An 18,617-nucleotide genomic window follows, 5' to 3' on the forward strand; every position below is an offset into this window, starting at 1 on the left:
TTAATTCTCAAATACATTTATTTATCAGACTGTAATACATAAAGCTATATCCAAAAAAGCACAGAAGTTCCATATCACTATTGAAATTGCCTGGGTTGGTGGTTTGCAAATACTTCATCATCCTGACAAATTCAAAATGGGCATGGCCTCCTTGCTGATCGAGCATCACCCAGATCCATCTCTAGCTAGGTCCTCAAGATGGTCCGGCTGCGTATTAAGTTTATATCTATCACTGGTGATAAATTACACCTCTGAAGCTTTTGGTGATGATGTGATTGCTGGCCTGGTAGCAGCATTCCTCTGTAAATGCGCTTTGGAATTTGTTGGAATTCATTGCAAATATTTTTAATTTAGTAATTTAATATTTTTCGACTCTAGCCATTTTCAAAATAAAAAGTTGCTTATAAAAATAGAGAATGTTAATTTACATTTAATGCATGGTGGGATGTGAACACGGTGGGGCAAGGCAAGGATTTTTTTTGTTGCGGGGACAGAAGGAGTTTAAAAAAAAAATTGCAGGTGTGTGAAACTAGGAAAATATTTAACATAAGTCTGGCTCCACTGCAGCTTTTATTTTGTGTACACGTTCATTGAAGCTAGTTCTGCTGGAATAGATGCTTCTTTTTTTAAAACTTTCATAATAGGAGATCATCTGAATAGTTTTCAGAGAACTCTCTTTCAGTTGAATGTAAATAAAGTATATTCAAGGGTTTTGGTTACTACCATCTGTCATGACCCATGGGCATTGGCTTGTGTGTTAGGGTCTCTGTAAAATTCTGGAATGAAATTTGGACTTGTTCAGATGGGACATAACAAATGTATATCAATTTTGTCTCAACAGTCTATGTGATTTTGCTCTCTTGGTCATAGTGGAATGGAGCACGGGCCCCAAGACTTTGTGTGATTGTGCATAAGTGAAGATTAACCCTGATTCAGGAATCCTAAGCATGTGCTTAAGGCCATCTCTGTTCAGAAAAACACTTTAACCACATCTCAGATTTAATTCATGTGCTTAAAGTTAAGCAGATATTTAAGCACCCTTCCTGAAGAGGGATGCTGTCATGAATCAGGGCCTAAATGTTCCACCTTCTGTAAATCTCATCCTAAATGGGGGAGAAGGCTGTAGGTCTTATAGAGCATTCATACAAAATAAGCATATTTTACCCCTGTCCCCCAAATTGCATTTTGAATCTAACCTGAAAGTCACAGTTAACTTCAGTGGAGTTATAGTAGAGATGACATATATAATGTACCTTTATTTTAAAATCTACCACAAGCACTTTGTGGCCATGGATGAAGGAATCCCTCTAAGCACAGCTCAGGCAACGTGAGGGAATATGTTTTCACAGTTCTATTCATTAGATCAGGTGGCATGTTAGGACACCAGAATGGGGAATTAAAACAGCTGGCTACAACCAGATTTTAAATTCCTTCTCTGTAATGGAAAAATGCTTTTAGAGCATCTGGTCCACACGGGACCATTCTGTTTTTATACAAAGCTGCAAATTTCACTTATGCCAGTAATCAAGTGCTTTACTAAATAGTCTTATAAATATTTTTTATTTAAATATTATGTAAAATTTAATTTCCATGTTTGTGAAAGAAGTCATGTCATGCAGGTGTACTTAATGCTTTCTGCTCTGCCTTGTGCTAGACTTGGGATCTTGTCCGGGTCCCCGTCTAGGGCCTTATAGAGCTGATGTCTGTTGATACCAACTGTCTGTGCTTGTTCCTAGAAGAGGTTCAGCACAAATAACAATGAAAACTTAGATTCCACCGACTTGGAAACCTGAGGGCCCCATTCTCACATTCTGGGGTGCAGTTGAGACCAGTGAGAGGTTGTGTCACCACTTGTATTATAACGCTGAATGCCTCAAAATGCTTCTGCTACTTGTGGCTCCCTGCCTGGGACATGCACATAACTAGCAGCCACCATGTACTCTCTGGTCGGTATGCTGTACCGCTCTGATTCAACCAGTTTGAATCCAACAGCCTGCCATCAGTTATCACAGATGCATTTTTGTCTTTAACAGACTTGGTTCATATTAGACGGTGACCCCAACACTCGCCTAATAGTGAACTGCCCCAGACGTGTGTAGTCTTGTTAAGGCTGCCAACCCTGACTGAAGCTATTCTGGGAGATTTTATTTCCCCAACATGACGTAATGTTGTTTTCTTAAAATCTCCAGGATTGCTTTCAATCGTCAACAGGAGATTGATGCCAATTCTCAGAGACTCCAGGCCAATCCTTGTCCAGCTTTCTCCTGCAACATTCAGAGAGATAATAAAATCTGTTTGATCCTTTAAGGAGACAAAACCCACCAGCTTGCCATGTTAACTGGATTTGACATTCACTTTAGTACAAACAGAGCACTGTTGGTTTAGATTAATAGTAAATCAAGTTTGGTAACAAAAGAAGATTACATTTTAAGTGAGTTAAAGTATAAGAGAGAAAGTTAGAAATGGTTACAAGCATATAAAAGTGAAAACACATCTAAATCTAAAATTTAATTTAGCAAGCTTTAGTTCAAGGTTTTGTATGTAATTTGAAGTAAACACACATTCCTTTGTTTTAGAATAGGCCTGTTTAAAAACTTTTGCTGAGCCAAGGCTGTCTGGTTTTCAACAGGCAACATCATACAGGGGAATTCATAACCTTTACATATGACGTTGCTGCATATATTTACCCTGGTAGTATTGGCTTGTGAGTTATTATTTTTCAAGTGATACCTCTCATGACATTCCAGTGTGCAATCCAGGTCAGCGAGGGGCTGTGTCACTCCTGCCCTGTGATCTTGGGTGCCTCCCAATGCTTTCCTTTTGTAGCATCCAACTCACTCACAAGCAGCCTGCCAGCATGCAGATCACATCCTGAGTGACTCTGTTTAACTACAGCCCTGGTTCAGCAGCTCTGATCCCAGTGGCCTGTTCAGCATACACGCTCTGGCTTCCAGTAATGTTGGTTCTTCGAGTGTTTGTGTGCTCATGTCGATTCCAAGTAGGTGTGTGTGCACCACATGTACAGTTGTCGGAAGGTTTTTCCCTTAACGGTATCCGTCTGTTCGGCTATGGAGCCCCCTGGAGTCGTGCCTTTATGGTGGTGTGTATAGGCCTCTGCCAATCCACTGCCTCTTCAGTTCCTTCACAGGCGGTAAGATGGTTGTTGGAGCTGCTCCCTTCTCTTTCTACGGCAAATGATCCCCTTGTACTTTTTCTCTTTGTACCTGTAAATAGTTAACTTAGTGTTTAGTGTTTTAAGTAGTTTACAGAGTTAGATAAGTTTCTGTTGGGGTTTCATCCACTGCGTTTTCCCCTCCCAGGGACCGGGGCATGCCTCAGTCTCACAGGTTCAAACCAGGTGGGTCCTGCCAGAAGCCTATGCCCAGGGGCAACCCCCACGACTCTTTTTTAAAGTGGTGGGCCTCCTCCAAGCAGACTGACAGGTGCAAGATATGCAAAGGCTTCTGCCCAAGAACCAAAAAGGAGAGAGACTTTAGGTTAAAGCTACTCCTCATGGAGTCAGCTCTCTGTCCCCAGCTGGCACAGCTTGCGTTGGACCCTAAGCCCAGCACTTTGATTTGGAGAGCACTGGCCTTAGTGAGAGAGACTGCGGCTCTGAAAAAGGACTCTGGGTCCAGAGATCCTCTGCACTGCCACTCCCTGGCACCGAAGACCTTCACCATGGTGACTTGTCACCACTCGCACTCAGCAGTACCCCGCTACTACAGAGCACTCGCCAGTGCCATGCAAGAACCAGAAGAAAGCTGAGGGGTGGGGGTGCTTGCCCACAATTAGAGCAGGAGTATGCTATCGGAGTGTGTCCTGCACCTAGACACTCAGCCCCATCTCTGGCTAAGCCAGCACCATCAACTCTGGCCTTGCAGAGAGGTCCGTCGAGTCCGGAAATGGTGGACACTCCGACATGTGAGAGTCCAGTAGAGGAGCTGGATCTTCCATCTGCCCCGGGAATGTTCAAGATGGCCAGGCACCTCATAGCTATGACAGCTCCTCAGTGCCGTACCTTCCAAGGGCAAACTGGCCATGATGCAGCACTGGTCGCCGTCCCCTCGACACTGCTCCTTGGTACCACCCTGTTTGGCACTGCTGTGGTCCCTGGGCTCAGAGTCGTCTTCCGGTTCAGAGCCAGAGTCGTATGTCTCGAAATGGAGCTGGCACCGCTTGCAGCACTGTTCGAGACAGGAGGAGGGACAGCAGTTCAGCATGATGCCCTGGCCACCGCAATGGCAGGTGCTGACGCAGTGGCACTTCTGGACTCCGTGGCCGTTCCACCAAGCTCTGGGGCTGGGCTCCAGATCTCTGTTGGCTGCCTTGGAAAGGTGGGATGCCCCAACATCCTGTATGGCCCAGGAACCACTGTGAGCCTCCAATACCAAGGTCAAAGCCACCAATGAGACCAGGGCCAATACAGCCCCTGGCGCCGTGCAAGAGACATCAGGCAAGGAGGCATAGAAGCTGAACCTCTTCAACCAAAAGGTCTGCTCTACCAGAGGGCTCCAGCTTCAGATTGTCAACCAGGAAGTGGTCCTCAGCAGCTACAGTTTCAATTCTTGGAACACTCTAAGTTTAAGGAGTTGCTCCCAACTGAATCCCAGTCAGAGTTTGGGGCCATCATCGAAAAGGGCAAGGTTATAGTTAGGACCTCCTTGCCAAGCCACACTTGACTCAGCGGGCTCGGCAACCTGCACAACGTTGACCGCTGTAGCCATGTGAAGGAGCTTGTGGCTGCAGGCTTCGGGCCTCCAGCACGAGGTCCAACAGACAATTCAGGATTTGCCCTTCGATGGATCAGGGCCATTCTCAGAGAAAACGGACCCCCAAGTTCCACAGTCTCAGAGGCTCACGAATGACATTTAAAATCTGGGGCTCCATTCACCAGCCCCACAAAGGAAGCATTTCAAACCTCAGGTTCCCCCACACTTCTATCCTATTTATTCTAGACAGGATAACAGGAAGCAGGGCAGAAATAATAGGAGATGGCCATCTCCACCCTCTTCCAACCAGAGCCAGGGCTTGGCAAGACCGTCTTTGGACCCCGAGCAAAATTTTTGAAGATATATCCGGGGGCAATGCACCAGGCATAATCCTGGATCCTTTTCCCCTGTTTTGTGAACCATCTATCTCATTTCTACCATGCCTAGGCCCGGATCATGTTGAACTAATGGGTCTTACAAATGGTAGAATTGGGATATTTTCTCCAAATCTGTTCCCCCGTCCCTCTTCAGGGACCCTTCTCATGAGCAACTCCTCATATAGGAGGTGTAAACACTGCTAGAAGATGGAGCAATAGAGGAGGTCCCTCAGGAATTCGGGGCAAGGGATTTTATTCCCAATATGTCCTAATCCTGAAGGCCAAAGGTAGGGTCAAGCATATTCTAGATCTGTGAAACCTCAACATATTCATGAAAAAGCTGAAGTTCTGCATGGTTTCAATGGCTTCCATTATCCCCTCCCTGGATCTGGGGGACTGGTACGCTGCCCTCTACTTGAAGGATGCATACTTTCACGTGTTGATAGTCCCGTCCCACAGGCGGTTCCTCCATTTCGTGGTCAACACCATTATCAATTTATGGTTCTCCCCTTTGCGCTATTGGTGGCTTCTTGGGTGTTCACCAAGTGCATGTCGGTCGTAACTGCCTTCCCGAGTTGGCGACAGGTACAAGTACTCCCATACCTAGATGACTGGCTGATCAAAGGCCATACCAGAGCTCAGGTGGAGGAGCAGGTGACCCTGGTAAGGTCGACTTTTGACAGGCTCAGACTGATACTGTATGTGACACATTCAACTCTAACCCCAACTCAGAGGATCGAGTTCATTGGAGCTCTCCTAGACTCAAGTCAAGCCAAAGCATTCCTTCCGAAATCGTGTTTTCTGATTATGGGTGCCATCAGAGAGGACTTACAATAATACCCCACTACTACAGAGCGAAATTGGCTGAAGCTGCTTGGGCGTAGGGCTGCTTGTACGTATGTAGTTCAGCATGGAGACCGTGGCTCCGACCTCTTAAGGCCTGGCTGGCCTCAGTATACAGGCCAAACGGGACTGTCTAGACAAGATAGTCAGTCATTCTTCCTCCTCCTCCAGTTATCGAGTCCCTCCTGTGGTGGGTCAACCAGCAAGCAGTGTGTGCAGGAGTACCCTTCTTCAGGCCCCAACTCTCGCTGTCTCTAGTCACGGATGCAATGGGATGGTGAACACACCTAGGAAGACTCAGAACTCAAGGTCTCTGGTCCCAGGCAGAGCTCCCTGACATGGATGTGCAATGAAAGTTAAGAGCAGTTCACTCTGCTTGCCAGATGTTCCAAACCATCTGGAAGGAAGATCTGTATTGGTATTGACTGACAATACAACAGTGATGTTCTATATAAACAGACAGTACGGTGCTTGCTCCTCTTCCCTGTGCCAGGTTCATGGAGGTTAGGTCCATCAATGGCTATTAGCCAGGATGGGCAGGGATGGTGTCCCTAGCCTCTGTTTCCCAGAAACTGGGAATGGGCAACAGGGGCTGGATCACTTGATGATTACCTGTTCTGTTCATTCCCTCTGTGGCACCTGGCATTGACCACTGTCAGAAGACAAGATACTGGTCTGACCCAGTATGGCTGTTCTTGCATTGCAAGGTGAAATTCTTCCCACAGGTTTTTAATACATTGCTGACCAAACTTTCAGGCCAGGATCTGCTCCCAAGGGCCACGGCTGTTTCTTTCATCATCTTAGATATTTATGCCTATCAATTTTATAGTTCAGTCACCCTTTGAAATGCATTTTCCTGCAAGTGACCCCTAGGGAAAGTTCTTGCAAGCTGAGAGCAAGAAGGGAGGAGGCTTCAAGCTGTTTCTTTTCACCTGTGTATGCTGCAGTGCAGATTTTCTTTATCTTCTTTCTTTCCCCTCTTTCTGTCTGAGGTTTCTGTTTACAGCCTAATAGGCAAACTGAGGTGCACACACATCCCATTAAGACCTGCTTGACTAGTCCTTCCTACATGGGGCTGCATGGGTTCGAACATGTGCCACCAGCATAATTCAGGGAGAATTCATAACTCTGCATATAATGTTGCTGCATACATTCCACTGTGATGTTATTGACCGGTACATTATTAGTTTTCAAATTATACCTCCCAAAGCATATTTTGTGCAAGGTGAGAGTACAGGATTCTTTGAATCACACCCATGAATAGTCAGCCCTTGGCATATCTGTTGAGACTGTCACGAGATGCAAATTGGAATATGGGCATCAGTCTACTAGGAATTTAGATACGTTCCAGCAGCTTGTTTCATATTAGCCACTGAGAAGCCATCAGATTATACTTCATTACTGACCTGTGCCAAAAGTGGTATCCTCAAAGTGAAGTATTCTGTAGCTAATTAATTACTAATCCAGTGAATCATCCAGTTCTTTGTATGGAATAGCATTCTCAGTGATCAGCTATTTGAGTAGTTTAATATACTGTCTGCTCTTGAAAATTGGGGTAAAAGCCTTTTGATGTTTCTTTCTCTCTTCTCTTTTTAGCTCTTAATAAACCCTTTCCAGAAATACTTAATACTGCATTAGTCATTCTGGGCCCTTTTCCAAATATTTGGTCATGCATGCCAGACTTCCTATCTGCATGCATCTGTTTTGAGTACCTGACTGGTATATACAATGCCAGTACACAATGCTATAAGGTGGGTGTTTATGATTGTCATTATTATTACTTAGCTGTCAATGAGGCACATAGCAATGAGGTTAGCACGGGAACTGAATGCACAGTATGCTCCCATTACAGAACTGTCAGTTTTAAAAGTTGTTAAACTAATCTTAAGGTGAAAACTTTATAAAGTTCACACATAAAATGAACAAGTTTTTGCTAAATTTCCTAAATACATATAAAATTTCTTCTTGATGTTTTGAGAGAACCAGTTTTATCAGGTTAAACGAGATCAATGAAAAATGAGCTGTTTTTGGCCGGTCTTACTCCTTATTAACAGCTTATTTCAGTAGCACCCAGAGGCCTCCATCTTGATGGCCCCATTGTATTAGGTGCTGTAGGAACACAGACGAAAACATGGGGCAAATCCTGGTCTTCTTCTAGTTAATGTGAGTTTTGCCAATGACTGACCTCACTGCGGTCAGGATTTCTCCCATGATTTAAACTCTAAAGAGGGGGGAGGGATAGCTCAGTGGTTTGAGCATTGGCCTGCTAAACTCAGGGTTGTGAGTTCAATCCTTGAGGGGGCCACTTAGGGATCTGGGGCAAAATCAGTACTTGGTCCTGCTAGTGAAGGCAGGGGGCTGGACTCAATGACCCTTCAGGGTCCCTTCCAGTTCTAGGAGATAGGTGTATCTCCATTAATTTAATTTAAATTTTTACAGTCTAAATGGACACGAAAAACAGGGTATGTCTACACTGCATACTAAGCCCAAGATCCTCTTCCTTCCCTATATAAATCAGGCAGACTCGGGTCAGCAGGCACTCAGGATCCAGATCCTGGGATCCTGCTAATGGGGTGGGTCAGAGCCTGTGTCCTACTGTGACTTGTGTCCAAGCCCTGTCATTTTGTGATGCGGCTGCAGCTCAAGCTGCAGACCAAAGTCAGAAGGTCTATGTAGTGAGGTACGGATGCGTTAGCATGTCTGAGAGACCCGGGCCCAGTTTACAATGTAGTGTGGACACTCAAGCATTGGCTCAGAAACACTGAGGGTATGGCGACGCTGCTTTAGACATCCGCAGCTGGCCTGTACCAGCTGACTTGTGCTACGGGGATCAGGCTAAGGGGCTGTTTAATTGCGGTGTAGATGCTCGGGCTCTAGCATGAGCTCTGGGACCTCACAAGTTCCTAGAGCCCAGGCCCCAGCTGGAGCCTGAACTTATGCACCAGGGTTAAACAGCCTGAGCCCTGAGAGCCTGAGTCAGTTGGAACAGGGCAGCTGCAGGTTTTTTAACTCTAGTGTAGACGTTCCCTTCATCCACAAGCCTGGGCTCCGCAGGCCTGGGTTCATGGTGCTGTGTAGACATGCTCCTAGTAATGGACAAAATCTGTGCAGAATGTCAAAGGCCCATATCTTCCTAGTTACTGTGTGGTGGTTTCTCCCCAAATCATCCCCTTATTCCTCATGTTCTCCCCTCTGTCCAGGTGTCTCAGACACATTGTCGTGACTGGGGGGAATGAAAGGAATGTGACATCACATATTACAATTGTATAAATATTATTATCGCTATTGCTGTTCGTTTGTATTACAATGTTACCTACAGGCCCTAAACAGACTGATGTCCTATGCTGCTAGGTCCTCCTCGGACCTAAACGAAGAGAGAGTACCTGCCTCAAGGAGCGTGTAATTTTAGTTTTTTACAGTATAGAATATTGGATTACAGAAATAAGAGAGAGTGAAGACAAGTAATACAACCATGTTGCTGACAGTAACCATAACTATCTAAAATGGCTTCCAATGAAGGGAGTGGGGGAAAAAAAATTTCTTTATAAAATAATCCCTGGTGGAAAATGCAGAGCAGATGCATCAATTTGGGTTTACCACACATAATTAGAAAGTGACAGAAAGAAGAGGAGCTTCCAGTGAGCTGTTAGATTGCTCCAAACTCATGAAAATAGTAAAACAAACAAACAAACAAAAAAACAGTGGTTTATTTTCTATATATTCAGTATATATGCATGCATGTGCATGAAATTGTAAAAGCACTGTTTCATCATTTACATAAGAATGTATCCATTTCATAAAAACATATTTAAGAGAAATATATTTGTTTCAGAGGGGTTTGGGTTTTCTGGTTTTGGTTGGTTTTTTGCTGATGAATAATGTCAATAATATTCCTTGCAGCTGCTACCTGAAATGGTATATCTAAAGAAGTATTTGTGTTACAGGAGACAAAAGTGGAAGAAGTGGAGGAAGTGGAAGAAGCTGAAAATAAAGCAAGCCCTAAAGCAGCCAGACTAACCAAACAACCCTCAGAAGATAATGAAGTGTTTGGTATGTATCTGAAGAACTGGAAAATAAAGTTTGCACTGTAGCACAGTAGTGTACTATTACTATGTAAAGAATTTATTCATATTCTTTCATGCTTACAGATCTTTCTTATACTAAACATTTTCTCCTGCTTTAAGACTGTGATTAGGAAAAGAAACAATGGTTTTGTGGCAGTGTAAGTCCATTAAAGCCAGTGATGATGATAGTGTGGAGAATGACGTCAAAGGTTTTCAGCCAATGGATCTGTGGGCAGCACTGCTTTCTAGAGCAGGAACTTTAGGAATCTGGGGAAATTAAGGCAGCCTTACTGCACCGGTTTTAAGAATTTTGGAGAGTTCTAACTAATTGTGAAATGCAGCATGGAATTCATTATTCCTAGGGTGTAAAAGGAGTAGAAACTGAGTAATTAAATTTCTTTTACTAAATGCGGAAATGATGCATTTGATAATTTAAACCTGCAGTGGATAAAATTAATTTTCAGAGTCAATTCTTCAGTCCACTGTAAAGTCCTCTGAAGACTGCCACATCTGTTTTCAGGGTGTTATTACTGCCATGGATGCTCCCAGCTTTCGTCTTCTATTCTATCTATGGTTTCTGGGCTTCCCTAGAGAGTTTCATCGGGGGCGGGGGGGAAATGCAAGGGGGGTTATTATAAGAAAATGAATTCTATCTCAGTGTATGTTTGGTTCTCTCTATACTTGTTTGTTGACAGAACAGCTGCAAAATTAAGCGGTGTTCCTATCATCTTAGTTTAAGAATCCCCTATAGCCCTTGTAATGCTTGTGCAGTCCTATGGTGTGCATGTCTGTCTTACGTTTAAGTTAATTTTGTCACACGCTTTCAAGCCATTCTATTGGGGCTGGGGCTTGGTGCTGATGAGTCCGTCATTGCTGGCTTACTAGGGATATGGGAGTAGTGTCGAGTGTGTTCTAGTGGATCCAAGTGCTCTTGGAGAGAACTCTTTTTGGAATGGGTCTGCACATGAGATGCCTGGAAAATGTAGCTAATAAAATTAGCCTCTCCTGTAGCTGGGGGAAGAGATTTCTGAGCAAAGCCTCTCATGTATTCCACATAAATCAGTGAGCTAAAAAGAGCTGGCTGCACCCTTTATTTTAAAGAAAAAAATTTGTATTTATTCAGGTGTCAGCTGTTTGTTTTTTGTCCCCCCCACCCCAAGAATTAGTTAGCTTATTGTTATGTTTAACCCAAACACTGAGGGCACCCAAAATTACCAGTTGGTACTTTTGAAATATGTATGCACCTGGCCAAGATTTTTCCAAAAGAATCAGGTAATTTTGGGTACCAAAACTTCTGTAGGCCGAACTTTGAGGTACCTTGAAGGATCCTGATTTTCAGAATTTGCTGAGCACCTGTCCTCTGGAATTGGGCCTCTTGAAGATGTCTGCAGATGGACATCTGAAAACTTGAAGCACCCAGAAACCACTAGTAATTTCTGAAAATATTGGCTATATATCTTGAGTAGAACTTCTGTTTAAAAAAATGCATTCAGTTGTATCTTTCTTGTTCTGTTTAGATCTATATTATTGGTTGTTTGCCTTTATTTTATTGTTTGTAAAAAGGCATAAGTTTGAGTGACTTGCAACTCCTATTTAAATGATCCTCCCAATGGCCCCCCATTTTCTACGTGTATCTCTTGCACTTGTGGACCTGTTATAAACAACTGTAGAGAGTACAATACAGTTTTTGGAAACTTAGTCTTGTACAATTTTATGAGAGTTTGTGGCACTTACAGCTCTATTCAGGGCTGGTTCCAGCGTTTTTGCCGCCCCAAGCGGCCAAAAAAAGCAAGCAAACAAACAAAAAAACCGCGATCGGCGGCACTTCGGCGGCAGCTCTACCGCCGCTGCTTCATTCTTCGGCAGCAGGTCCTTCCCTCCGACAGGGACTGACGGACCCGCCACCGAAGAGCCGGACCTTTCGATTGGCCACCCCAAGCACCTGCTTGCTGTGCTGGTGCCTGGAGCTGGCCCTGGCTCTATTGAATTCATTTGACTGTACGTGAACTTTTGCTATTGGGGAAGAAGTGTGAATTAAGGGAAGCAGCATTGTCCATAGGGGACTTGACTGGGAGCCAAGAAACCTGGGAGCTATGCTAGTTCTGCCACGGACCTTTTGTGTGAATTTCACTCAACTCTCTGCCTTAATTTCTGCTCCCACCATTGGTCTGTCTCATCTATGTAAACTCTTCAGAGTGAGACAGGAACCGCCTCTTATTATACATTTGGACCATAATCCAGTTGGGCTGTTCACACTGGCCAGGTGAAGAAGGCAAACAATGCTGCACCCTTTCAAAGGCTGGAGGAGCAGCGCCTCTTGTGTGTTGTTTCCCAGAAACTTTGAAGAAAAAATTGCCAGACAGATTTCCTTCCTTGGAATTATATAGTAGCATGATTCCTCCCTGCACCTTCCCAATGCAGACCAATTTCTAAAATGCATAATACAGTTCTTAGAAAATAATGATAAAAAAGACAATCTTAGGGTGTGTGTTCCCTGTGTTTGTCATTCTTTGTTTTTAAATATTTAGATTACAGACTCTGTTAACATTTTTTTACTCCCACAATTTATCTAACCTTTATTTCTTGCCTGTATTTCATAGTAATCAGAACAATAGAAATGTAGGGCTGCAAGGGACCTAGAGAGGTTTTCTAGTTCAGCTACTTGCATGGAGGCAGGACCAAGTATACCTAGACCATCCATGACAGGTGTTTGTCTAATCTGTTCTTTAAAACCTCCAATAATGGGGATTCCCTTGGAAGCCTATTCCATAACTTAGCTACCTAGTTAGAAAGCTGTTCCCAGTATCTAACTTAAATCTCCTTTGCCATGGATTAAGCTGCTTTTGTCTTGTCCCTGTCTTCAGTGGACTTGGAGAACAGTTGATCACAGTCCTCTCTGTAGCAGCCCTTAACATATCTGAAGACTGTTATCAGATCCCCCTCAGTCTTCTTTTCTTAAGATTAAACATGACTAGTTTTTGTGACCTTTCCTCATAAGTCAGGTTTTCTAAATTTTTTGTTGTGTATTGGTGGCATACTCTGAACGAAGGACTGAATTTTAGTTTTAATACACAGTCTTGCATTTGAGTGTTTGCTTGGAGGGACCACATGGCAGCAGGAGCCCCATAGGAGTTTTGGCAGAATTCTTCCTCCAAGGGAGTTTGAACACCTTTGCCACCTTTTTAAAGGGTGCAGCATGTAACTCCCAGCCAGCTCTCTTTCCCTCCATGGCCTCAGCCTCATCCTACCATTTCTATCACCTATATCAGTGATCCCCAAACTATGGGGTGTGCCCCCATGAGGGCATGGAGGAATGTTTTGGGAGGGTGCAACGGGGCCCCGGCCAGCCCCCACTGGGGTCAGGGAGGGAGTGCCACCCAACCCCGCTCTGCCCCCAGCTCTGCCTCGGCCTCATCCTCCAGCCGCAGCCCCACTCTCCAGCTGCGGCCCCAGCCTTGGCCCCTGGCTCCTAGCCCAGCTGCCAGCCTTGACCATGGCCTGGCTGTGGCTCTACTTCCAGCTCTGCCCCCTGGCCTTGGCTCCCTTATCCCAGCTATGCCCCCTCTCCTGGCCCTGGTTCCTGACCGTGACTCCTGGCGGGGGGTGGGGGAATGCAGAGAGGAGTAAGGGGTGGCACAATGTGAAAAGTTTGGGGATCACTGGCCTATATAAAGAGGCTAGCAAAACTGCTGGCTCTAGGAAGAAACAGTAGCACTGATCCCTTGTGGTTGACCCCTCCACAGGAATGAATGGGTGGGGCTCCCCTTCCACCTCCTCCCATTTGTACACATATGCAGAGCCTGCCACATTCTGACTTCAGGCAAGTCGTTCCAAAATCATAGGCTGGCATTCATAAATCAGCCACAAGGGGGCAGTACTTGCCTTTCCCCTGGAGAGTCCAAGTAGATAATCGCATATCGTTTAAAGCATTGCATTAGAGACTTGGAGTTCCTGTGTTCTAGGTTCCCCTTCTCTAAAATAATAAATATATTTTGTTACACTAGGCCAGACAGCATTATGTTTAACCTGGAAAGTAGAGAATGTTCTATACCCTTTATAGCATTTGACATACAGGATCGTTAGGACAGAAATGCAGTAATTTAAGTGAAGAGTTAAGAGAAACCTTTTGTGGCAGTTCAAGCATTTTTGATTTTCCGTAAACCTTTTTTTCTCTAGAAGGTTCAGTTAGCTTGAATTTGGCTGGCCAAATACAACATAATCTGAATTTTTTTTTGTTTCTTTGATCCTTGTCAGTTGGGCTTCATACAGAGGCACGGGATAGGAGACTACACTGACCTCCTTGACTGATAATCCACTGCTGGGAATGGATAAGGTTTAGGTGTTCATTCCATTTCTGTTATATCCGTTAGAACCGTTTTGATGTGAATGCCCATCAGGAGTCGTTGATTCATTTGCAGAGCCCAGTGGTGCTTTACATTCCTTCCAGTCAGAAATCACTCTGAGTGGTTATTCTTTATTCACTTATCTTATGGTAGTGCTGAAATGCCTCCATCAGCATTGGGGCCCTGTCATGCTGAGCATTGATCTATATAAATAGAGGTAGACGTGGTCCATGTGCAGAGGGCTTACCGTACAGGTAGGGTGACTGCTCCAGCATCTGTTGTGGATGTTGCAGGTGTATATATATTGGCGCTCCAGAGCTGCAGGCTTTCAATGAACAGTGAGTCAACCACAATAGGGAAACTTTCAAAAATGTCCATAACTTGCCTGAGCCACATATGCTCATTAAATTATGGTGTCTCCCTGAAATGTTGACTTAAATGCTCTTTTTATGGTGATCTGCAGAGTTTCATCTTTTCATGCAAACTACTTAACATGTTGTATAAAGCCAGACTGAAAGCTATTTGGAGGTGTGCTACCCTGAGTACACCTATTCTGTTGCTCTCTCTATCTCTTTTTATATTCAACTTAGATAATGTGGTCTCTTTTTATTTGAGCCAGCCAATAGGAAAGCTATCTTACATGAAAGTTCAGTACACATAAGATGGGGGGTAATGGTAAACATATGGAGAAACTGACCAGGAAGTGACTGCTCGCTCAAGTTCTAATGACTGAGTAGCCTGAGGGTCTTATTCGGGCCATACTCTTTAGGATTCCCAGGTGAAAGCAGTGGCCCAAAATGCCTTTAATCGTTTGCTCTCCAGTATGACTCTGTCACACCTAGGCTAGACTGAGATGCATTGTACTGGTGGGTTTTCCCTTGGCCTCAGCTTGCAAAGAATTAGAATAGAGCGAAAACCAGAATTTCCATCTTGGGGAAAATTCTGATATTTTGACATTTGTTTTCAATGTATGATGAAAAGTCAAAATTTTGACATTTTTCCATAGAACAAAAAGTTTAAGGAAAAAAATCATTTTGGAAATGTCGAAACAAAACATTTTGATGTTCCTGAATCAAAACATTTCACTTGGGTTTGTTGCAAAAAATCAAAATATTTTTTTTTTCTAGTCAGTTCAGAATTAAACTGTATCTGCCTAAAATGCCATAGTGCCTCACTGGAGTTTTAGTTCAGGAGCCACATTCCCCTAATCTTACCTAAAGGCCAGGCTCCGTGGCTGGACTATATCTCCCAGGGTCCATTGTGATCATGTGACTCCCCTGTTGCCATATGGCTCTGTCAGAAATATTTCAGGGTCAAGCCTAACTGCACCAAAACATTTCATTTTGATGCTCGTCATGGAAAACCAAAAAATTATGGCACAATTTGAAATTTCACCAGGGAAAATTTCAATTTTATGGAAGCTACATGTTCCATTTAAAAAAAAAAAAAAAGTTGACAGAAAATTTCCAGTCAACTCTACAAAGAACATGTTTGCTCACCTATGAAATAGGGCAGCCTGATAATGTAAGCCTGTAACAGCCGTTCTCCCCAGTGTGTACTACCTTCCTGTTTATTTCTGGTACAATTTAAGGTATTTATATGTAAAACCCTATATGGTCTTGAGAACCTGCTCTATCTACAATGCTTCTCCTTCTACCATGTGGCAATTACAGTTGTCTGGAATGTTCGTGTTTCCTCTCTTTCAGGGGTAAACTCCAAGCCAGATGGTAACACATTCTAAGAGGGGGATATGATGAGGTCTATAAAATCATGACTGATGTGGAGAAAGTAAATAAGGTGGTGTTGTTTACTCCTTCTCATAACACAAGAACTAGTGGGTCACCAAATGAAATTAATAGGCAGCTGGTTTAAAACAAACAAAAGGAAGTATTTTTTCACACAACGCACAGTCAACCTGTGGAACTCCTTGCTAGAGGATGTTGTGAAGGCCAAGACTATAACAAGGTTCAAAAAAGAACTAGATAAATTTATGGAGGATTGGTCCATCAGTGGCTGTTAGCCAGAATGGGCAGGGATGGTGTCCTTAGCCTCTGTTTGCCAGAAGCTGGGAATGAGTGACAGGGGATGGATCACTTGATTACCTGTTCTGTTCATTCTCTTTGGTGCACCTGGCATTGGTCACTGTCAGAAGACAGAATACTGGGCTAGATAGACCTTTGGTCTGACTCAGTATGGCCTTATGTTCTTATGTGTCCATCTCTGAAACACAGTCCTGCTTGAGCCTCACCAAAGCCCAAGTTGAGTAGCTTTCTGGGTACAATATATAAAAATATGAGTGGTCATACTGGGTCAGACCAGTAGTCCATCTAGCCCAGTATCCTGTGTTCCATCAGTGGCCACTGTCGGATGCTTCGGCGGGAATGAACAGAACAAGGCAATTATCGAGTGAGCTGCCCTCTGTCATTCAGTCCCACCTTCTGGCAGTCAGAGGCTTAGGGACTCCTAAAGCATGGGGTAGCATCCCTGCCCATCTTGACTAATAGCTGTTGATGGACCTTTGCCCACAGCAGTAGATTATAAGTACCTCTTACACATTAGCAAACTGGTTGACCTAGTACACCCACAATTTGGAAATATAATGCATGCATAAAATATGTGTTCACAAGATTCTCATGTTCACACTTCAGCTCTTACAAGAAAACCCCCAAAAGAGGAGACCAAGGGAATCCAGCAGTATACGTTAACCTACCTGAACAATCCATTTATCTGTGGACTGTGTTGTTATGTACTGGACAAAAGCTGTGAGGTTATTGCAGTTCACATTGACCTTTCTGGGAAGCTTGTCTTATCTATTGTAAACATAACCAGCCCTGGAAAACAAGCTGTGACTCTAATGCCAAGTGATGGCAAACTAACACAAAAATTTTCTGGTGAGACAACCTATAGTTCTAAAGCTAGATGTTATCAGCATGACACAATTCTTCTATTTTGCTACATTATAAGGTGAGTGTGTACTGATGCTTGTATTCAAGTTGTCCATACATTTCCACCCTAAAGAGTGTGGGGCTTTTTGGTTGTGACTTTTACAGAGTTTTACCTTTCTGACTGAAATTTGGCATACTTGCTCCCTATCAGAAACTTCTGAAAATTTAACTGAAAACAGTGGAGTCACTGTCAATCACAGAGAGAGTGGGAGGATGGGGACGGGGAAGAGAAACTGCAGACTTTCTGCCAGAAAAAAAAATGCAAATACTGTGCTTTGACCACAGTGGGAAGAGATGGAAAATTGAAATTTGGCACAGAAAGATTTTCCTCCTCATGGCTGCATCTATTAGTGCTTTAGTGAAAATGAGGTTATTAGAGTTTAAAAGCTAATTGACACATGAACATTAGTTTTCGTTTGTAATAAAAATAACATCCTGCCAGCATTCCATTAGCACTGCACATGCAAATGGGTAAACTGCACATGGGTAAACTGAGTGGAAATTTTCATTGAATAGACTTTTTTCCCCCAGTACTCCATTTAGATTTCTGCATTCATACATAAGGAAATTGATCAGAATTAGCTAGCCTCTAACTCTGCCTACTCAGAAAATGTATTTGTGCAAGCAAACAGCATTTGCGTTTGACTTGCCAATTCCATGTAGACATTTTGGTGAGTGCACATGGTTTTGCATCAATACTACTGATGCATATATACAGTCTGTTTTGGAAACTGTGGCCTTATCTGACTCAGTCTACATAGTATTTGTGTAACTAGTCCATTTCTAAGGAAATTTCTGCTTTTTAAAAATATATTGCAGCCTTAAAATAAAATGGGAAATACTTAATTTTGCTCAGTAGAAACATACATACAAGGGGATACTGATATCCAAGGATTTCGTTTTTGGTTACTTATTATAAAGGAGACCTGCATAGGATATGATTGGTTAGTAACTATCTTTCATGAATTCAGATAAAACTCCAAGGACATAGCCAGATTCTCACCTGGTGTTCCTGGGAAATGCTTGCAGGAATGGTAGCTCCACCTGCCTTTGAAATAGGGCACCTTGCACCTCACTCTATTGCTCTACATTTGGTGCTCTTTGATTGGGTTAATGGTAAATGGCACTTCTGTGATCCTCTTGATGTTCAGAGGTTTTATGGGAATCATGGGTAGACACTGGAAACTACTCAATTCTCCTCTTTCTCCAAGAGTTTTCTCTGGGATAAAAGATTTTGTGCCAACAGTATATAAACAGTATTACTGTATTTCCAATGGGCCAGAAGGGCTAAGGTTTAGAGAACTGTACCTGAAGAGAGACATCCAGCTGTCAG

The 18,617-nt window shown here is 43.5% G+C and overlaps 1 protein-coding gene across 3 annotated transcripts in view; it reads left to right on the top strand.

Annotated features, from left to right (window-relative positions):
* Positions 1–18,617, top strand: part of LOC120399379 (myelin basic protein) — a 180,396-nt gene that overhangs the window by 81,790 nt on the left and 79,989 nt on the right. For all 3 annotated transcript variants that reach the window (XM_039527581.1, XM_039527583.1, XM_039527582.1), the window contains exon 3: positions 9,877–9,982. In XM_039527581.1, coding sequence (XP_039383515.1) covers positions 9,877–9,982 — 106 coding nt within the window. The remainder of the gene's footprint in view (positions 1–9,876; positions 9,983–18,617) is intronic.

This window comes from Mauremys reevesii, linkage group 2, assembly GCF_016161935.1.
Source record: "Mauremys reevesii isolate NIE-2019 linkage group 2, ASM1616193v1, whole genome shotgun sequence".
NCBI lineage: Eukaryota > Metazoa > Chordata > Testudines > Geoemydidae > Mauremys > Mauremys reevesii.